The sequence below is a fragment of the Podarcis vaucheri genome (genome assembly GCF_965113315.1).
Source record: "Podarcis vaucheri genome assembly, chromosome: 6".
NCBI lineage: Eukaryota > Metazoa > Chordata > Lepidosauria > Squamata > Lacertidae > Podarcis > Podarcis vaucheri.
In genome coordinates, this window is record NC_138764.1 from 62,888,829 (window position 1) to 62,911,751 (window position 22,923).

Sequence of the window (22,923 nt, forward strand, 5' to 3'; positions counted from 1 at the left end):
AAATCTACTCTGACTGTTATGTCCTTTAGTACCCTGTCATATTCAGTTATATGGCCAAAAGGCTGATTCCCCTTAAGAACGGTAAAGGTTGAAAACACATACAAACATAGGAAGCACACACCAATATATGCATGTGCATGCTTAATGTTCCTCTCTCACACAAACATTTAAAATGATGTGTATTTTAAATTATATTTTATTGTAAACCACTTGGAGGTTATTTACAGCTCAGCAGTATACAAATTTTGTTAAATAAATAAATGAACAACTCCTTTCTGCACAAACATATTTGTACAGAGAACCAGGCAGGTCCCCCAAATGTTAACTGAGCTGTAGACCAGACCTACAGAACTTAAGGCCCATTAACAATTGTGGCACTTCCATGGCTAAGGACCACTGGGACATTTAATTTCCTTTTACTCTATTTCAATATACGTATATCCTGGTTTTCTGTCACATAGTGAAGCAGCTAACAACCTCATTTAAAAACAATAAACCATAATAAATGAAAATTTGAAATCAGTTTTAGAAAGACCTATCACCAGTCAATGACAGATAATTCAAAATGCTGAGGCTGCCAGGCATTGAAGGCCTATGGAAACAAGTAGGTCTTTACTTCCTATATAAAAACAAGTGAAGGAGAAGCTGTATGGCTTTTGCAACGAAGGGCATTCTGTAATCTATGCACTGCCACAAAAAAGAATGTCAAACATCCATCCTTTGTAGCCCATTTCTACCTTATTGTGCATGAGTACAAATCTCTCTCAACCTCACAGTTTCATTAACAGGTGGCGTGAGGTTGGTAGACTGGTCCTTCTCTTTCTCTGGATTCAGAGGTAGTCAGTGGAACCCGTACCATTTTTGACAGCATGATTCATTCAGTTGGCCATGCTATATGGCCTTTTTGTGTCAGAAACTCCTTCAGTGTGTAAATTGCTAAGGAAAAGAAAGGTTAGGGCCGGATTCAACCAAGCTGGAGCACTAGTGGAAGCCAGCACAAGGACTCCTGGTAGTACAGTGGAGCTCCCCCCCCCCCAATGTGCCTCCTGCTTCTCCCCCAGATCAGCTCTGGATGTTCAGGAGAACCCCCTGAACGGTTCAGGGAGGCAAGGCGGGAAATCATTCCATCTGGCAAGCAGAAATGCTTGTTCTGGCACAACAATAATATTAGCACAACATTGCATTCCACCCTTTGTGTCCTCTTGCCATGGGCTTCAGTAGTGAAGAGTAGAGATAATTAAGAAGGTCAGAAATAGAGTGGGGAAAGACTCAAAGAAGAAAAGGGAGTAATGGAGATGAGGATGCAGAGAGACAGGGAAATGAGAGAGAAGCTGGTACAGATTGCGGGGAAGAGAGTTCTATTGCCTAGCAGATATGATGGTTGAGAGCAAGCGGAGAGGAGGAGATGAGGATGCTGTGACTAAATAGGATGTGCTGGGTGAAAGTACGATAAGTGAGAGCAGCTATAGAAGGACCTGAAGTAGTTCAGATAGAGTACAGTATGGAATACAGAGCAGGGGGCATGGGAGTCAACACGGAAGTGGTTAAAAAGAAAAGACAGAGTATAACAATTGGCAGAAATGCTTGCCCGTTGTTGATGGGGTAAAGCAGTCCTAAAAGTGTCCCTTGGTAATTTAGAGTTTTACGCCCTTGTTGTAAAGAAATGCCATAACAGCAATAGCTCCTCTTCCTTTCCAGGCCTGCAAGTGGGTGGTTCCACTTTCATTCCCTTACCCAAAGTGCAGGCAGGAGGGAAGAGCCCAGTGGAGACAGTGCACATGGGCACCATGCTCCCCTCCTTCATTGGCAGTGGATGTCTTTACTTGTCCCATTTTCTCTCTGCCAGGGGTTGCAAGACAGAAATAAATCTGTTTGCATACTGCTAGAAAGAAAACAGTTCACTAAATTTCAGCAAAAATGTTAAGCATGTGCATAGCACTGCTCTTCTGTTGCAAATAATGTGACTTAAAGTGCTTAACTTTGGCTGGGTTGTGCCCGGGGGGGGGGTGCGCGTTAGATAGGAATAAAACTGGATTTTGTTGGTTTTTTTAAAGCTGCAGCTCTTTTCTCACTTGTTATTTATAGCACAAACTATTTTGTTTCTTCACCTTTTGATCTCTCTTGTTCACTGTGTACTATTAACAACCTTAATTCTTATGAAACATTAGTCATTTAGTGCAAGGTGTTTTCCATTATATCGAACTTTCATAATAGTCTGCGGGCTCTTATTTGTAAATCTGGGCTTGTTGCATGAGTGAATACTAACTGCTGTTATTCACCTTCGTGTTTTTTGATGTTAATGATTCAAAGATATTTAAAGTACGCCATAGACATGGTGGATTTGACAGCAGAATTACAGACGTTTCAGTTACTTGTGAGAAAATGGTTAATTCTAAATTAATTTCTTTGAAGCCCGCCTGGAAATATGTTAGGCCCCGTTTTGTGAGGAAGGCTGGCATCCTGCTCCCAAATCAGTTGTTTTGTTGCTGGTGTTCTGTGCCTCTGTCTGGATGACTGACCATGAATAATGATGTCAGAGAACTGAAATGTGTAATTTCACCATCCCCAGCATGAGATCTGTTGCTTCACAACGTATTGCTGTGCCTGTATTTTAATTCTGCAAGGTTTACAGGTTTTCGTCTATGCTCATCCTCTAAGCCTTCCTCAGCTGCTTTTGTTCATTGGTACAGAGTATCAGCAAGAGTTTGTTTCAGCAACTCCCACTTTCTTGGCAAGGGGGTGTACAAGGCTAATACAATCCTACTATATATTCATTCTTTTCATTTCATTCTTTGTCTCAAACCTTTGCTCTCATAAAGTCTCCCCGTCTTTCATTCCAGTGTTTTGCACCACTGAATTTTCCTCTGACTTTACCACCTTCATCTCGCCTACTTAACCCTATGGGACCTTCTGAAGACAACTACATGTGTTGCTCTTTAAAATCTGTGCAGTGAAAAGTGCATGCCTGGCATGTATGAGTGACAACATGTGTGTGGGGAGGGGTTGCTCTGCCCAGTGATGTCCCCATATACCGTATTTTTTGCACCATAACACTCACTTTTTTCCTCCTAGAAAGTAAGGGGAAATGTCTGTGCGTGTTATGGAGGGAATGCCTATGGGTGGCGGGGGGATCTGCTGCAGTCGTGAGCAGAGGATCCATGGTTCCCCTTCCTTCCCTCCTCCGTGGTTACAAAGCATGGATCCACATGGATCCTCAGGATTTTTGCATTTGGCTACTCCAAACTCACTGTCAGATCACATGTCTGCGGCCACAGCATGAACCACAAAAATCCTATATCCACTATTTCATTTAGAATATTTTTTTTCTTGTTTTCTTCCTCTAAAAACTACGTGCGTGTTATGGTCTGGTGCGTGTTATAGAGCGAAAAATACGGTACATGCTAATAGTAAAAAGACACATTGCCATATTTTGAGTTGCATGCTTGGCTGGATATGCCTAAAAAGGGATGTATCAAAGTGCCCCTAACTGAGAGGGTGATATAAAAACAAAATCTGCTCTCCCTTCGATGTGAACAATTATAAGACTAATTATCTATGTTCTATTTAGATTTTTGTACTTTGGTTAAATGCATCAGCCTTTAAGCAAGTGTCATGGGAACGTTTGCATTTTGGTGTAGGGAATGATTTGAAACAAGACTGTGATTAGATGACCCTTTTATTTTCCTTTCTAAGCAAAGAGTAAGAGCCACAATATTAACCAGAATGGGTGTCTGTGAATAGGTAATTTAAACAAACTGAGGAAGGCTGCAATCATTTCAAGTGCTCTGTAAGTAAGTTTGTGCGCCAATCATTGAGTCCCCCTAATGGTTCAGGTGGATTACTACAAGTAAATAAGCTGTGCTTGTGCAAGACACAAATAACTGTAGACAGCATCCCGGACATGTTGCAAGTAGGGTCCTATTGAAGAGAATTGGGGAAGGGGATGTGGAGATATGCCAAGCTATAGCTGTCACTCTTGTTTAAAACTACATGCCCCATAGAAAATGCTATGCCTAAAATGGTTAGGGCAGGAGCCAGAAATCCAAATTTTTGGACTCTCTTTCTAGCCTTTAGAGAGGAAGTGAGGAATGATGTCCATTTCTACATCCTTTATTGATGTTGTGTAGACATTACTTGCACCCTTGGCTAATTAGAAATAGATTGGTGCAGACTGAAAATCTCTACTAAGAAAAAAAATCTTACTTTGAAAAATAGTTACAGATGGGTAGCAGTGTTGGTCTGCCATAGTCAAAATAAAAAAATTCCTTCCTGTAGCACCTTAAAGACCAACTACGTTAGTTCTTGGTATAAGCTTTCGTGTGCATGCACACTTCTTCAGATACACTGTTTCAGTGTATCTGAAGAAGTGTGCATGCACACGAAAGCTTATACCAAGAACTAACTTAGTTGGTCTTTAAGGTGCTACAGGAAGGAATTTTTTTATTTTGAAAAATAGCTTTAAAATCTTGTGTTTGCTTCAATTTGCCATTTAGTCCCATATTTTTCTTTATTGTCTCTGGCAAAATTGAAGAAAATAATGTCAGTATAAAAGAGGTATGGGAAGGAACAGAAATTCCAGCACTACGGCTTGTTCCAGTGAAAGCGCATATTACGTTGGTTGTCTCACAAAGAAAGCATTTCATTTTTTAAATGATGGTTTAATCCTTCTGGAGCAATTTGAGGTACTTAGGTAGTAGGAGCTGGGTGAGTGCAAAGTAAATAGGTGCCAAGAGGTATGGCAAGAGGTGCCTGCAAAGAAGCAGGTGTGAGGAGGATTTTGTTGGTGTGGCGGCAGCGCATGTAACAGGGAGGTGCTGAATGGCTGGGGTAGAAGCTGGGGAGAGAAGCTGGGGAGAGAAGCTGGGGAGAGAAGCTGGGGAGAGAAGCTGGGCCAGGGGCATAAAGCAAACATCATTAGAAAAGACAAAGATAAGAAGCAAACAGAGCAGCCAAGCCTGGCATTAAACAAATACTCTGTCAAAACACAAAAGCTGCATTTAAATCATGCAAGGATGCCTCCCCGGAGCAGGAGACCAGAGAAGTAAGGAAAGAGGAAAGACACACTTGGCGACACCCTCCTGCCAGCCACTGGGATGGCCAAAAGACAGTGAATAATCCACATAAAGAGCTAGAAAGCTTAGTGTTTCTTTCTTCAGATGCTGCCAGAAGCACCTTTCATAGATTTTTCCTTCCTGGGATTTCTGTGTGAAGTTATTCCTAGACAGCTTATGAAAATGCATGTGGGATTTTCAGGAAGAATCTGTGAACATCCCTGCACATGTAGTGGCCTCATTTGGCCTCCATTTCCTTTCCTGCCCTGTGCATATAAGCAAGCCAATGTCCTGTTGCCAGCTATGGATGGTTAGTGGTACCCCATAAAACACTGAATGGGTGCTAAGCGAGCCTGAGTCTGCTCTATACCTCTTGATGATCAGGAGAGCAAGCCTTGCTCTTAAATGATTTGGTTTTTAGCCTGTTTTTATTGTTCTGTGGTGCTTAATGTTTTGCTTTATAGTTTCTGCTAGTATTGTACACACACACACACACACACACACACACTTGCGCCAAGGTTCTGTTTGGATGAAGAGCAGTTCAGAAAGTTTGTAAATAAAAAAAAAATGATAGAAGCAGTCTGCTGGGTAGGGATCAATGTCAAATAGGGAGACCCTTGCAACCAAAATCCATCACTGCCATATTTTGGGGCAGAATGGGGATGATTTCCCGATCTCATTATGGCCCTTATGAGCCACATGCAGATAACATTCTCGGCCTTCATCATCTGGCCAATAGCAGCATGGCCACACTAATGAAACAGAGGTAGAATTTTTCCCAGCACAGGTTTGCAAAAGACGTACGTGCTCATCTGCTGATTTCAGCGCCGGAGGGTGTCTGCCTTCAAAGCGGTTTCAGTGGAGACCAAAGAGAAAAGGCCGTCATTTTGTAACAGAAGCAGATGTGGTGTTTCCAACAGTAACCAATCCCATACAGGATTTGCTGTACCAAAAACAAAACAGGAGGCCATAGCATTTTACAGGGAAAGCTTGACCTTATTCTCTTGATTTCTTCATTGGGACTGTCTTTAGAGACAGATTCACTTCCTCCCTGAGATTCCCTTTGTGGAACTCAGCGAGCCATTTAGGCATGCTTTCTCTCTCATGCACACACACACTTGTGTGATTCCTGTCTGGGGTAAGCCCTGAGGCAGATCTCCTACTCACAGATGATCAACCACAGAGTCACAGAGCTCATCTGCACCTCACACTGCAGCAGCATCAATGCCACAAAAAGAGAGAGGGTTATAAGGCACTTCAAATGTCATTGTAAAGGTGGTGCAGAAGAAGAAACGCTATTCGGTACTCTGTTCTGAGAGCAGCAAAGCAAATCCCCAAGCCATTTCATCAGGCTGCTATTCAGTTCCCTGAAAGTGTTACCAAGTCCAAGCCATGATGCCATGTGAAATCCCTCAAGCTCTTGCAGCGCTTATGCAGAGCTGCCGCAAGCAAACAGTGCCATGTAGAAGGGCCCTTACCTTGAAAATTGGCATGGTATTTACCTATTGGAAATGTGTGCCAACATGCCACAAGCATGGCAAGACTGAGCAAGATGCAGTGTTTGGGTTTTTACTGCTCGTAGGCATGCCTGATATGCGATGACCATTAACCTTACTGTTAGTTGATGTGGTCTTACTGAATGCAGGAAAGAAGTTTCCTCTGTTGCTGAACACTGTGTAGTGATAAGAGTATGCTAGTGATGAACACATTTTCAAGTGGTACATGGGCAACATCAGGCCCCATATAATTCTAGCCTGAACTGCTGTCATTTATAACAAAAATGGAAATTGAGGCCTCTCTTCTCATGTCTGGAGAACAGGGGCACCAGGAAGGGACAATTGCATTGTCACAAATATTCAGGTGGGTAAATAATAGAAGGAAGTCGATGGGGAGGAGGAATGGGTAGGCTTGAAAAATACTGTAGCCAGTATGGGAAGAAAAAGTCTGATTCATTGAGTTTCCAAGAACTGTAACACTTTCGAAGGTGGGGTTTTTATTCCCCATCTCTCTCTTTTGCCTTGTTGTCTTGGCCAGCTCTTTTGTTTATACGGCCCCCGTTCGACCTTTTAAATTGCTGTTAATGTTTTAGCGTAACGAATTAGTCTCTCATCACGAATCAGGACTCGAAATAAAAAAAAAAACCTCCGAGGCCAACATCCTGAAATTGGGGTCATTCTCATTTGCAAGGCAGAGAATCTGAGAACCTTAATGCAAGGAAATTTATTCAAAGGCAGAGCCCCGACGTGATTAGGCCCTTTGTAATTATAGCTCGGAGAGATTCCACTCCAGCCTCCTGCCTCCCTCATGGATTAGCAAGTGAGTCGGAAAAATACACAGGATTTAATTAGAGGCAAATTAAAATTGGTAATGAAATAGGGGCAGTAGCAAATGGCAGGGAGCTGGAAGGGGGGAAAGGGAGCTAGTATCTCTCGGGGCAACACTGCCTGTGTACGTGCATTTTCTTTATTTTACATTTAGAAATGTAAAGATGGGCAACACAGAATAAAGAGGAAGGATGGGCTGTGTGATGGGAGGGGGGAAGGCTGAGGATTTCCAAGTAGGAGCTGGCATTGGCAATTCATTTCCCAGCACGATATTTAGTTTCCTTTCCCTCTCCCTCCCTTTTCTCTACATTTAGCCAATAATGAGCAATTACGTAGGCTGGTTTGTGGAAGCCCAGCAACCATTCTCAGTTCACTTCCGTGGGAGGTGAGAACAAGACACACAATCACAAAATGGCTCTTCCATGGAAGCTTTGTTAGCAAGTGTCCCAGAGAATGGAATGGTGTGGTCGCTGTCCTGCGGATCTCAGAATAACAGGACTGAAACATTTTTCATAGCATGCTCTGCTGGAATGTCACACAGTAGCCCTCTCCTTCTGCATTTCTGACCAAGCCTTTTCCCAGCTGCTGCTGGCATTTGTTGATCCCATCAATTGCCCTTGAAGGAGAGGGGCTCATCTTCCGCTCTCACTGCTGGTGTGTGCTGCTGAGGGTACCTCAATGCCAGCTGTGATGTTTCCTTAGGATAGTCCAGAGGTATGCAAGCACATCCCTGCTGTTGTGAGGAGGTGGCTGGGACCAATCATGATTAGGATGAGACGAGGTGATAACTGATCAGGAGGTGGTGCTGACCCAGGCAACAATCTAGCTGAGTAATATGGCATAGGAGCATGTACAGTAGAGACAATACCCAAAATATCTAGCTATTACCATAAAGAGCAGATGGTTGTCTTCAGAAAATGGTAGACCGAAAGCATCATCCCCCATTATACAGAGAGACAGATTTTCAGGATATCGGTAGCAGGTTGCTGACTAATCTGTAGGAGACTGGCTGCTAACAGAGGTGTCAGCTGGAAGCGTTGCCGAGAGGGGTGTCTAGCAGAAGGTCTTCACGTGTTTCAACATCATTCTTTATCTTCTTTCTGTCCTCCCTGCAGAACGCCGTACGCCACAACCTGAGCCTACACAAGTGCTTCGTCCGAGTGGAGAATGTCAAGGGAGCCGTCTGGACTGTAGATGAACTTGAGTACCAAAAGAGAAGGCCACCAAAGATGACAGGGTGTGTCAGACAGCTTGCCAGGCAGCCTCCATGGAAAGAGGAGTGCTGCAGTTGAATATGAGAATGGCTGGAAGTATGCAAAGCTCATGGGGGGGGAGTACATAGGAGGGGAGCAGTGGGGCAGCAGCACATCTTCCAGCAACATGTTTCTCATCTGGGCTGCACACTCAGAGGCAGAATCATGAAAACAACCTGGCTGGTCAGGACCAAAGGTCCACCTGTGTCGTCAACTGTGCCCTGGCAGATGTTACTGAGAAATTTGCACACAAGGCTTGAAGGCAACAGCTGTCCTCTGAATTGGGCAGTATACCGTGTCTGAACATACATCATTGCTAACACGTGTAGATAAATACCCAATGAATTTGAAGGGCGGAGGGGAGCTTTTAAAGCTAGTGACAACCACTGGTAAATCTTGTGGCTATGAGTTCTGTAAATGAATTAGTATTTTGTGAAGGAGTAAATATCCCTCTTCAAATGATTGGCATATAATCCCCATCTATTATCCCTGAGGTAAGCTCAGAAGTGGCTGAGAGGCCTGAGTTATTATTTTCATTCCTTCAAGATTTCCCTATGAATTTATTCGTTTCAGAACCATATTTTAGCTTTTGCTTCACTGATTAATATGTTTATTGCCTGTGCCAGTTTTCAGAACTGAACTTTAACATTGCACACTGCTCTGTGATTATCACATCTCTGTGTGTGTGTTCACTACTGCAAAGATGTACATTTAGAAGTATGCCTCTGAATGGCAGCTGCTAAGAATCACAAGCAAAGAGAACACTTTTGCACTCAGGTAATGCTTGCGGGCTTCCCATAGGCATCTGATTGGCTACTGTGAGAACAGGATGCTGGACTAGATCAGTCTCTGATCTGATCCAGCGGGGCTCTTAGGTTCTTAACACTGGCAGCAACTATTGCAGCTGCTCTTCCGTAGTGGGTCTATTTTTGCATCTTGTGCTTAGGTAAGAATGCTAACAGATGCTTCTTTTGTTTACAGGAGTCCAACTTTAGTCAAAAACATGATTTCTGGCCTTAGTTATGGAGCACTTAATGCCAGCTACCAGGTATGACCCACCAATGAACAAGTTTTATAGGTAATATTATTCCCATTAGAGAGAGACATCCCTTGCTGAAAGAGTGCTGTGTTCACAGTTCATGTCCAACAAAGCAAGCTCCCACTCCACTGGTTCCTCATAGCAATGCGAATATAGAAATAAAATAAAATATAGAAATCAAATGCATAAAAGGTGGTTTGGTTTTTCTGTTTCTCTCATCACATGATAGCCAGTGCTCCTTTCCCACAAGATATATTGGAGAACCAGATCAACCTAAGCAATCCCACTCTCCACAGTCATGTGAGAGCCCTCGCTCCAAATGGGCCAGAAACCCACTTTACTGTTTGTTGCAGTAACTCACTAATGTCCTCCTAGGCAATGTAAAGATCAATTGTTTTGGCAATAGTTGTAAGGAGTAAAGGATAGCAAATGGCAGAATATCTAAATAACCTCGTTCTCCCTCATCACAGCTGAGTGCCTTGCAGGATGGTAAATGAAATTGTCCTTTCAGCCTCCCCTCTCAGTAGGTTGGTAGACTAGGGTGTTGTAGGTCTATGGATAGGGAGAGGGTCCAGATACGGAATAATTGTGCAGGTATCATTAGAATGATTACTGCTGAGGAACCAGTGGGCTAGCACTATTTAACAAGTCCCCTAAATTAGACTTCAGAACTCTCTTAGCCAATGAAGTAGGTACCCTGAGCTTCCTCAGCACACACAAAAAGCTCACCTTTCTGACATCTACCTGAGTTTCATTCCCATGATTGTTGAAGGAATAAAATCAACACAGGAAAGTTTATTAATGAGATTTTACAAAAGTATTTTAGTTGCTTTTGTTGTTACTTTTGTTCCTTGATTCATTTCATGCTGTGAGATTTAAAAGTGGAACATACATTTCCATTTCTGTACACTGAGCTGTTGTAGAAGAAAACATAGCCAGATGCACTTTTAAGTACTTGGGGAAAGTAATTTCTATTTCTCATTACCTATATAGAACTAGAGTTGTTTTGTAAACCTGTCGTTTCTTTTCTTTTTCTTTTTTTGAGTATTCATTAACTGTATTCCCACCCACAACACACCCACTAAATTGGTCTTTATTTAGGGAATGATATTATGCTATGGTATTTTTATTACTTGCATTTTGACTTTTTAGGCAGCCCTGGCTGAGAGCAACTTTCCTCTGCTGAACAGTCCCACCATGATCAACACAAGCTCCACTAGCGGCATGCTACATGTCGGCCATGATGATGTGAGCAGCACTGTGGAACAAGTCAACAGTAATGGCAGCAATAGCCCCAGGCTTTCACCACAGCAGTATAGGTAAGTTCAGACTTGCCTTTTTTCTATAGGCTTCCTTCCAGGCAAAAATGAATTGGAGCTCTGGTAGCTCCTGCATACTGGGCTGCCCTAGAAGTGCAATGACAGATACAGTAGTCTTTAAAATGCAGACATCTTCTACACTTCATTAGTGGGTCAGGCTGTGCAACTTTTGGAGGACCCATTTAAGAATCAAATACATGTACAACTTGAGTATTGCCCTGCTGCTTGTGTCAGTGGGGGGGGGGGGATAGCCCTGGGGTTCAAAACGGGCTTCTTGGGAATGCTAATGAATTTTCACCAGATTTCCTGTTAAATAATACTTCATTTTCACATCAGAACCCTCCTTCAACACACAGTGGTACAGTGCGTTTTGGCAAGCTATAATGTCAGCATCACTGTTGGATAAGAGTCTGAGTGAATACTGCCTTACTCAGACGTAATAAACCAGGCATAGGCAAGCTCGGCCCTCCACATGTTTTGGGACTACAACTCCCATCATCCCTGGCCACTAGTCCTGTTAGCTAGGGATGATGGGAGTTGTAATCCCAAAACATGTGGAGGGCCGGGTTTGCCTATGCCTGTAGTAAACTACAGTGGTACCTCCGGTTGCGGACGGGATCCGTTCCAGAGGTCCGGCCAGATCCCAAAGTTTTCACAACTGGAAAGACCACTTCTGTGCACGCATGTGTGGCAGAAGAGTGATGCAAAAACCCGGAAATATACTTCCAGGTTTGCTGCTTACGTATCCCAAAGTTTACATAACTGGAGGGATACGTAAGCAGAGGTACGACTGTATCTAGAATGGGTGGGTGGGTGGGTGGGTATAGGAGCCACACATTCAATGTCCAAATGTCAAATCATTGATTGTAATGACAAGGGCTTTCAGACCCCGTAATCATCCTCTTAGGCCCTTCTTCATGTGCCTCCCCCATGAGAGGTCTGGAGGGTGGCAACACAAGAATGGGCATTTTCTGCAGTGGCTTCCCATTTGTGGAATGCACTCTCCAGGGAGGTTCGCCTGGCGCCTTCATTACCTATCTTGAGGTGCCAGGTGGAAACGTTTCTCTATAACCAGGCCTTTTAAATGTGTTTGTGGGAGGAGGGTTATTGGTTTGTTTTTATTACGCATTTTGTGTTTTTATGCTGTAAACCACTCTATGATCTTTGGATGAATATTCAAATAATAAATAAATAATCAGCATTAAAATTCATCTGGGGAAGCATTAACATCAAGTTAATCTGGAGATTGCAATGAGTATAGACTAAACATTATAATTGCCATAAAACGCCCCCAGCCCATGTAATTGATCCAAATGCTGCGAAAATTTCTGTCCCAAGGGAAACATGTTTAGACTCGAATATTTGGGATCTTGAAAAAGTCAGGACTAATGTCCTTTCAGCCAAATGTTCAGTTTCTGCCCTGCTTCTTTTGCTAGTAATCTCCTGAATGATCTTATTTTCCCTAGTAAAATTTTGTTCTAATTCTGCTTGGTTTCTCCAACTTTCCATTCTGCAGCCACCAAGTCCATGTGAAGGAAGAACCAACTGAGACAGAAGATGACAGCAGACCTGTTTCTCTCATGGGAACAACCAATCAGAATGTGACAATTCCTGATGACAGAGACATGGAGGAGGAGCTGCCAGTGGAAGACTTGTCTTAAGGGCCCTCCCTCCTCACCTAGGCCCAGCATTTCCCCAGAGACAAAGCAATGGCTCCCACCTCCTCAAGGTGACCTTCAGCGTTATCTTCTTTAAGGCACTTCTGCAAAGCAAAAGGGTTTCCTTGGGTCTACCCATTGCTGAAGGCACACACTTCTTTCCCTTCCTTACATCCCAGTGACTCTTAACAGACATTCACAGAGGGGGATGTGCAAAGAAACAAAAACCAGAGTTGAGCTTTTTCTTTAACTTTTTTATTATTTTATAACTGATAAACGAGGATGGTAGGTTGGTTCTGTCCGAAGACTTCTTTGTTGCCTTCCCCTGCTCCATCACCCCATTCTCATGGGGATAAAAAGAAGGTGTCTCGTATTGTCTGCTCTGTGTTTTGTCATTTTCAGCTCATATGCCATATTGTTTCCACAAATCAAGATTTTGGAAGCATCCAGTCCAGCAGGGGGCAGCATCCAAGCCTTGGGCTTCTGTGAATGTCCCCCACTTTCCCATGGAAAGCATTTCCAGTAACCTGTCAGTTTATCCCACTGAGAACTTTGCACTAGGAGGAATGTTTTTTCACGCACACACACTTAGCATATATGCATACACAACTCACACACACCCTAGCACTATTTCAACGTACTGGAACAGCAGTTTGAAACTAGAACCCTACAGTGGCCCTGGTGTTGTCCCAGCTTCTGCTCATTTCCTGAATGAGAGAGAAATGGAAAAAAAAACGAGCTGGGTATAAGGAATACACTGTAGGTCAACAAACAGCCAAAGGGTCTCTCACTGCCACACATAAAACCACTCGGTTATTCTTTCTCCAACCTGTGTTTGTGCCCCTGCAAGTTCAAGAAGTAGCCTTCTTTTACCAGTCGTGCTTGACAGCCAGACTTCAGTCCACAAAATTTTATTCACCACAAAACCCAGGGATGAATATCCATTCCGCGCCATCACATACTGTGAAAATTTTACCGGAAGCCAACAGCCAGATGATTGGACAGCAAGCTGCTGGAGCCCAGCATGAGACTGAATTCAGGGAAAGACTTTAACTTCTGCAAGACAAACCTTTTTGCTTGCTCCTCCCAGCTTCCATTCTGTCCCTTCCGTTTTCACCCATGCTGGGATAAGGCCAGAAAGCATGACTCTTGGTTGCTCATGTGGGAATGAAGAGGTGGGTAAATGGGAAGGCCAAGTATATGCGAGTGGAGCTGACTTAGCAAAGCCAGCAAAATCTGAAGCACTTGTGGTGGGGGGAGGGGGAAGTGGGGACAGGCCAATGTATGTGGCTGTAGAAAACCAAGAGCCGGTTGACCATGCAAAACTCAAAGCAATATAAATGTAAGGTCAACAAACTTTTTCCTTTGTGACCAAACACAGCAACGCTATGATGAAGCACTCATTTCCTTCTAGGCATTAGCTTGTCTAGTGGAAATATATCTAACCACACAATTGGTATGCTAGCAGTTAGTTCCTAGATGCCAACTATTTTGGAGGGGGAACAAAAGTTTCCAAAACGTTACAGTAGGATCTAGTACATCTTTCAGGTGAACAAACAGTGTTAACCAAAAACCCTTCCCACGGCCTTTTTATTTTGTGTTAACTCATTGTCTGATGCCTCAAATTAGAATTTCAGGATGGAGAGGCAAGAGGATATTCCAGAGCTCTTCCCGGCAGAAAAAAATGGTTTCCAAAGGCTCCTCTCCCTCTACTTCCATGAGAGGGCAACTGAAAAGCTCCCTCTTGGTGACCAAAAAATTGTCTTGGCCATTGTGGAACAAGGGATTCAGTGGGTCAAAGAAGTTGGATACTGGGCTTTTGAGGAGTCTCTTTCTAAAGCAAGCTCATGTGTGTCCACTCTCCCACCAGTAAATCTGTGTAACCTAGGGCTTATCCACACTTCCTTTTTCCCTGTGATTTCCAGTCATGGGTCCAAGAGGTTCTTTTTTTGTCCCACTGCTTCCTTCACTAGGAAAACCTCTTTACTGCTGAATTGGAATAAACATTTATCTACAGAAAATCCAATAGATGGGGTTTACCGATTCAGGAGTAAACAGCGGGGTTTCCCGAGAAAAGCCGTGGAACCCATACCTATTTTGTGCCTAGAAATCATGGGACAAACACAAGTGTGGATGACCCCCACATTAAGGGTTTAATCAAGATACAGGAGTTTCATCATCACCTTTTGGGAAAACAAGCTGGTACTTGGCCACATCTGGATGATTCCCAAACCAGCAAGAAATTGTGTTCTGTATGCAACCCTGAATGTTAGAAAAGTAAGCTGCCATAGCCGTGCTTCAACACTGAAGTTCAGCATAGATTAGCTTGCTGGATGCCCTCCCCAGACTAAGGCCCCCAAAGACATTGGAGCAAAATAATCATGATTAACTTGTCTTAGGATTCCTTTGCACCATTCTTTCTTTCATTATTAGGTCCCCCCCCCCTATTGTTCAAAGCACCATCTGGTAAAGTGAGGGGTAATACTGTCTGGGTAAGGAAGAGAGCTACCCTACTCAAAATGTTGTCTCTTTAGCCTGTATGCACCATTGCTCCATTTATCTCCAGCACAGTGCATTTTAATGGTGTTAAAATTCTTCCTTAAAGTCTCCTTTCACCAGCTGGCAGACCATGATAACAATCCCTCCTTCTTCCTTTCCTTAATTCCCAAGCTTAGCTTAAAAGGTTACAGTAAATCAGCTGGCACTTCTTGTGCCTTTTTGCCTCCACTCTACCTCTTCTTAAGTGTACAGAATGACACATTAGTTCTATACAACCCCAAACTTACGTTTGTAGGTGAATGGTGATTGGGATCAGACCTCTTAACCAAGATCAAGTTCTCTCTCTCTCCCCCCCCCCTCAAAAAAAAAGGTGCTCTCTGATTAGTCTCTGCAACAGCTCTAAAACCACCTAGCAGAATCATTTGAGTCTGTTTGCTCAATTTTGCCAGTGGAATTACCTCCTAGAAGGATCTCTGGTGGGTTACACTAGAACAATATCTCTTTTTATTAAATTCTGGAACACCATGCACTATGATCTCTAGTCACCTTCTTGGCCAGTCTCCCCACCCCCTTGCGTTATTTTCTCTAAATAAGTTTGCTGGTGGAAGGGAAGCCTACCCCTCAAGTCACAAAGAGCAGAGGTTGATGTTACCCCATGTAAGCCTTATCTAAGCGATTGTATTTGTCCATGTATGTAACACTCAGTACTTCCTCTCTAACACTTTCCTTCTGAAATTTCATATTGAGTAGTGCGCTTAAGTGACCCACATTTGTATCACACCTAGACAAAAATGAAAAGCAGTAAAGATATATAAAAAGCTTCCCACCCTTCCTTCCTTTTTTCTTTCTTTCTTTCCTTCCTTCCTGAATCATGGCTGCAAGAATAAAGAGATGCCACAGTCCTCACTCAGAAAACCACGAATGCTTGGTTCCTGGAGTCCACACTACCGGGCTCCACTGAGCCTGAATTCCCCCTACTCAGCTTCCTGACTTCTCCAACCAGCAGAGCAAAATTGGAGTTTATTATCTAGATTAATTGAGGGTAGTTGCTCTGGTTTGATGGGAAGTGGACTGTATACCTATTGGAAGAAAGAGGGGCCATCTTTAAGCTGCAGTAAGCTGGAGGTGATCTTGCTTAAGGGATGTGAATCAAATTTAAGAAGCTTTAAATAACCTTCCCAGAGAAACTATCCATTGCCAGTGAGTGGCTGGCTTGGCAAAGCCTGCAAATACAGTCAAGACAGACTGCAAGAGCTGAAAATACCTCAGAACCTTTTGACTGTCTATCCATCCCTCAGGGCCCAGCTCAACTCCAGAAGCAGCTTGAGGAAAATGTTCCCATCCTTAGTTTGAGCAGAAACACACCACACCTCACTTCCTCCTTGGGACCATATCTCAATGCCTCCCTAGTGCCCTCTTCAGAATGCTTTACAATTGGCTTAACCGTTGACCAAAGACCTTTCTTAGATAAGAAGCATAAACCAAAACACTTTTTGTTTTAATTTTTGTTTGGTGCTTTTATTCTGACTTATCCCAACTGGCATAGGCCAAAAAGAAATTCACAAAGATCCTGCACCCCTTTAGCCCCTTTGTCACTTTCTTTTGATTTTAAGTTATTATTTAAACCAAAGTTTACAGGTGCTGTTTTGTACACTTCTAATGAAGGTAGACCAGAATCATGGATTGCTGCTTTGTGTTAGTCATTTGCTTTATTAAGGGTACGCCGTTGAGCCTAGAGAGGGTTTGCATTCCATGGGTCTCTCTTGAACCTGCTTCTGTCTCCCTCATTCCCCTTTTCAGATCATAGCTTCCTTCATTTCAGCTGTTATCAGAGGTTGTTTGTGCAGTTTGGGATTCTTCTTTTTGTTTTCCGCAGTCGTTCTTTCCAAAGTTTTGTTGTCCTAACCCTTTTCCTCATCATCCAAAATGATTGGGAGCCTTGTCAGAGCTTGAAGGCATTGTCTGGGTAGCATGTGTTTTGAAAAGCTCACAGCAGATTCATTGTAGCCACTCAAGGTATTGAGTCAATTAACACATTTACATAGTGTGAGATGGCAGAATTTTGGGCCGCATGATTTCAGACTGCAGGGGTGGGGCTGTTGTGGCCATCTTTTTAATGCTCCCATACATTGAAAATGTTTTGTGTTTTTTTAACTCCCTGCTTGTATTAAATTGCATGTAGGAAATGTGACTAAAATAGGGAGGGATTCACCTAACAAACTCCATCAGCTTGTGCAACAGGGCTTCCTGCCTCTCCCCATGCCTCTAAAATTGGGTTGGGAGAATCCCAGAATAGTGCATCATTCCATCTGTCAAGGCAGAACATCTGCAACAGCGCAGCATTGAAATATACCCTCTGTCCTCTCCCTGATGTACTAGTTTAATATAAACTGGATGATTATTTTTACATGACAGAGGGTTTGTTTAAGATTCCTGTAGTCTGAAATGATTCCTTCTGGAATTCTGCCACCTTATTCTATTTAATGTGTAGATCAGCTTTGCAATAAGATATTTATTGGATCTTTGTCTTACTCCATCACGATCCATGTACTACTGTAGCATGTCAGATTGCTTTGAAAACAACTCTAGAGCTGAGTGGTTATACCCCAGTGTTGTTTATCTTACCCCTTGGTATTCTTTCCCCATCAATTCCTACTAAGTTCCATCAATTTGAACTCTTCAAAGATGCTACTCAGTCTGTTTTTCTCCTACCTGGTACAATAACTTGTGTTAGGCACCTGCAGCTGGTCCTGGGGTGCCCAGTATATGCGTTGTTCTGCCAGTATTAAAGTGGTGTTACCTGGTGCTGTACTGCCAATATCTGAACTGTAACCATCATCACTTGCGGGAAGAGGTTCTCTTTAGAAATATAACTGTCTCTGTTTAAACCAAAGCCCGTGCCTCACTGTTTGGGTTTGTTCAACTTGACTCACTTATTGGAGGGGCCCGAGAAAAGGGAGCATAATGGTCATAGTTAATATATTAAATGCCCATTATCTCAAACCAACTGGAGGCAAGGGATGGAACAACTAAGGCTGAATTGTCGCTGCAGTGCTGGGCATATGGCAACCAGTTTATACTTTTGGTAGAATCAAATGGTAAAACTTCTTGGACTGCAATGCTTTAGGCCACAGGTGGAGGCAAAGGTGGTTGTTTGCCCTGTGCAGGATTTTTTCCTCCATTAGAAAACCAAACAAGTGCCGCCACCCACCCACATCTTCATGGTGCAGTCCAGGAAAAGCTTAACCATGATTCTGATGAATATAAAAACTGGCCCCAAGTTCTGAACCTGGAGCAGCAATAACAACCTCAGTGGCTTGCACTGTCATAGAGAATCTAGTCTTGACTGAGAGTCTTGATTAACTTGGTGGGACACTGCCCACTCATATCGCATAATCCATACCTGACTGGGCACTTACTATGACTCTAGTGAAAGTAGGCAGGAGCCTTTGCTAACTTATAGGTACAGAGGATACAACCTTTCTAGAGACCCTGGCGTGCATATACATAATTTGTAAGACAAACCGGCTTTTGACGTAGAACGGAGCGTCTCCAGTCTGTATTGTGCTGCTAGCCATTTCTGCCAGTTACAGCTCCTCCCTGCCTAGATGTGACAATATTAATGTGTGCATCCCACAGGGTAACTTTGGGTCTTAATTCTCGCTGCAGCAATAAATCTGTGTCTGGAGTTGCACCACTTCAGAATGCAGGTAGGACAGGAGATCATGAGAATGCAGTATTTCCATGCACATAGAAAACTAGTTGTTGGAAAGACAGGTTCTCCTTGACTTGTCTGTATGAGCAGATCCCACCTCCCCAAATGAAGGAGCATTCAGACACATGAAGTAGTCTAGCTCAGACACAGATTCCTTTATCCCTGTGAGAACTATACTATATTACTACTAATTATGGAAGGAATTTGTGTGTGTTTTATCTGTGTTATTATCTTATTTAGTTTCTCAAACAGTGATTCCTACCCCTCCAAATGCCAGAAGGGCACTCCCCACCCCCACCCCCTGCTATGTTGCAACCCACTAGCTTTAAAACATTGGATATGCTGTCCAAACGTCACTGTTTTGTATGTTACAACCAGGATTTTGCATCAGAATTGTCAGTATGCATATTGGTCACTAGGCAAGTGGCATAGTTTTGAATCTCTTTGGATTTTCAAATCCACCCCTGGTCCTGAAGGGAACCAGTGTACATGTGAGCTGGATAATTAAAGAGGAGGTTTGGGGTGTCATTCTCTCAGTCCTCCAAACTTCTGTGCCCTGCAATTGTTTCCATTTCCATGGCTCAAGTCAAAACCATCCTCTCTTGGCTTGGCTCATTTTTTCTTGTGTTTCTGACTTTCCCAGCAAAAGCTATTTGAACCAGGGTATTAATTTCACGTTGATTGCTTCTACAGCTTTCTAATTTTCAGTGGTAACGCACTGTCCCAATGAGAGAAATGTACCACAAAAGTAGAGTGGTTCTGATGTCTGGTTGCTTTAAGATTCTGCCTCATCTTTTATACACATAAAGGAGTGCCATTATAATAGTGTTTCCACATGGCTCATGGGCTTGCCTGTGTATAAAGCTGAAAAGATTATTACTTGCAAAACAGCAAGTCCTAAATTCATTCATATCAATAACAGGATTCCCACTAACTTTACTGGGCAACTGATCAGGATCTGCCCTATCCCTGCTCTTTCTAGACACAACTTTAAGAATCTTTACAGGTGCTTGATTAATAACAGAACACTGAAGAAAGACTATCGTTCAGTATCACTGAATCCATGCTGTTTGCTACAGCTATTCAATTTGTGGTCTGTTTGCCCTCCAACAGCTTGAAGTGTGAAACTTGCTCCTGTTTTTTGAACTGCTTGATTGAGCTGCTATAGCTTCAGTTGGCATAATTTTCTTTAGATGCTGCCTTTCATTTAAATCTGACTCAAGCTACCTGAGCAGGATCCTTTCTTATGTCCAGGTCATGGCTTTGAAATTGTGTTTTCCTGGGTTACAGGGGGATTTCCCCATTCCTCTAATGTTTACCTTTCTGTGGGTTCCAGCCTGGCAACACCAACACTTTAGAAGTGATGGACAACAATGAGCATAGTTGTTAGGATGTGAGCAGCTGCTTGGCAATTGGTCAGATCTGCACAGTCCTTGTTATTGAAGTCAGTGTGTTTCGTTACACTGGTGTAAATTCAGAAAAAGTTAATGGTCAAGCATTCCTAAAGAAAAAGAGCAAATCCAAATACTGTTGAGATATTATTTGTCTTAGATTAATATAAATATGTTTAGAATAAGCTTGGGAAATCCATATTGTTCCTTCTGGCCTTCCCAGCAAAATCAAGCGTAATGATGTCTGACTGAATTCTCTGCCCAGAATTGTACAAAACGTATTCGAATGCTGCGATTTCATCTGTAAGGTGTTCTTTCTAATCCGCTGTTGCAAAAAGTGGAGGCTCTTTATACAGACTGGGAACGGGCCTCTAGTCAATAATTTTCTGGCGGCAGGTTAAACATCTGATTATTTTTATTTTTATTTTTTGGTCTTCTGCTCAAAATTGAATAATTCCCGTAGTGCCATATTAAAAACATCAGCACCCATATGTAAATGCAATATATGTACCAACAGACAATGAATCTATGGGGTCTTCTCTTAACAGTTAAGGCATCCATGCAATTTCTTTCACCTCATCAAATGTGCCCATTTACTGTTGTTCCATAAGTCATTTTGGAAGAATAGTTTACCACAGAGTTTCTTTTTGTGGCTTTAAGCTCTTGTAATGTTGTTCAGTGTCCTTTATTCCTCATCCTCCGTTAATGAAAAGTAAGTATGGCTGGCATGAGCCTTGGAGGGTTCTCTTAAGCTGGAAATATCTTGGCACTTAACTTTCCCCAAGTTTAACTGCATTAGGTACATCTGTTTTTTGCACAAATAACTTTTCACAAAACACTGTTTCATTCAAACTACGTATAGTACTTGTGTGTTTTTATGGTTTTTGTTGTTACCTCAAAATGGCTTTTAAAGGGGTAGTGTGGGAAAGACCAAACCCAACTTGTGGCAGGATAGTATCTGTATATATTGATATATATGCTGGTGGTTAAAAACCTACTAAAATTAGTTTATTGTTGTCTATTTAACTATCCTGTGATGAAACTAATGCAGGGAATATTTTAGGAAGGTTCCCCCCCCCCCTTATTCTGGAATTTAGGAAGCCATTCTTGTATCTCTCTTTGACTTGACTTGGATGCTGTTCCAGTTCTTTATGCTGTCTTTGGTTTGTTTTCTTTCTGAAAATTAGGTTGTAGAAATGGTGAGGGTGGGAAGAGAGAACCCGTTGCTTAAAAGAAATTGGGATACTGATGTAATCATTTCCCTTTCCTTCTCACTTCCTCAAAGTTGGGAGAAGTAAGAACAGAAGCAAAACACATTTTATTAAACCAAAGGTGTGTGTGTTTCAGTTTTGTATGTTTACATAATCTTTAATAGGTATATTTCAAGGGGAGAGAGACAAAAATCCCACTCAGAAAAACCCACAAGAGCGTGTTCTGTTTATCCATTCTGTAGATTTCAAGTGTTCAACTCCACAGAAATGTGGCCACTCTGCATAATTTGTAGAGGTTTTGTTTTAATTTTTTCCTTCTTCAAATTTAGACTATTCCAAAGTGCTGAAGGATTTGTCAAATGGGAGTCTTCTTATTACTCATTGCAATGGGGCTGTTCTTCTATAGGAATGAAATACTGGTGCCCCATTGGCTTGTTGTTCACTTTAACCGTTTGCTATTTGGAGCAGCTTTCCGGTTAACCTTCCCAAAGAGTTGAGGCTCGGCTTCTCTGAGCTTTTCACCACTTGGCATTCTTGTCTTCCAAATCTCTCACTGAATCTCAGGTGGCAGAAAAATCAGCCAGGAAACAATGACTAGTGACTTTCAAACCGTATCAGCTTAGCAGTTTGGCATGAGCCAAGGGGTCACTGATCTCATTGAATGGAAATGGGGAGGTTAACATGTCTCCTGAAATGACCTGATTTGCTAATTTGTAATATTTAATTTTGCCTCCAGGGGCTCCTCCTTCTTAGATCTTCTCTATTGCAAGTGGATCTGTTCTCCCTCATCCTAGTACCCAACATACAGTGGGAGGGTAGGGGACTGTGGCATGTCAGCACTCTGTTGTCTTTTCCTTCTCCTGGTACCCAGGAAGGTGCAAGAAAGGGGCGAGACATGCAGTGACCTTTAATATTGTGGGTTTTTCCTTCCTCACATTTGTTGGTTTGATGTGATCATCCTTTTAGCAGGTGGCAAGTCAGTGTGAAGGGAAAGGTTACTGGGGAGGGGGAAGGATGTCTGTAAACCTTTGATCCATCCTCCTCCTACTGCATCACACTGCCATATTTCCACCCTGTATAAAGGAAATAGCATTGCTGTGTATTTGTACTCTGGACTTCTGTGTGTCTGCTCTGGCAGACGGTAAACCCTTGTACAGTAGATCTAGCTGCATGTAATCTGTATGACAATGGCATTATAAAATGCAATAAAATTAAATTACCTATGAGGTGGTTGTGACTCTTTAAAAATGTACTCTTCTCTAGCTCCTCTAAAATGGAACATTATCCATTTTCCATGTAGCTCTTTTGTTTGCTTTTCCTTACCCTACTGAATATATTCTCACCTTCGTTTGGCAGTTTAACACTCCTGTGCGCATTAGCAACAGGGAACCACTTTCCCCCATATGTTGTGCTTCCATTCAGCCCTGTTCTGTAACCTCAGGTCTACTTAACTGACCCTGTGT

The 22,923-nt window shown here is 42.6% G+C and overlaps 1 protein-coding gene across 6 annotated transcripts in view; it reads left to right on the forward strand.

The window, feature by feature from the left end:
• Positions 1-22,686, forward strand: part of FOXP4 (forkhead box P4) — a 160,803-nt gene extending 138,117 nt beyond the window's left edge. For all 6 annotated transcript variants that reach the window (XM_082226855.1, XM_082226856.1, XM_082226853.1 and 3 more), the window contains 4 exons: positions 8,491-8,612; positions 9,610-9,676; positions 10,820-10,986; positions 12,503-22,686. In XM_082226855.1, coding sequence (XP_082082981.1) covers positions 8,491-8,612; positions 9,610-9,676; positions 10,820-10,986; positions 12,503-12,647 — 501 coding nt within the window. In that variant the 3' untranslated portion in view covers positions 12,648-22,686. The remainder of the gene's footprint in view (positions 1-8,490; positions 8,613-9,609; positions 9,677-10,819; positions 10,987-12,502) is intronic.
• Positions 22,687-22,923: the final 237 nt, after the last annotated feature.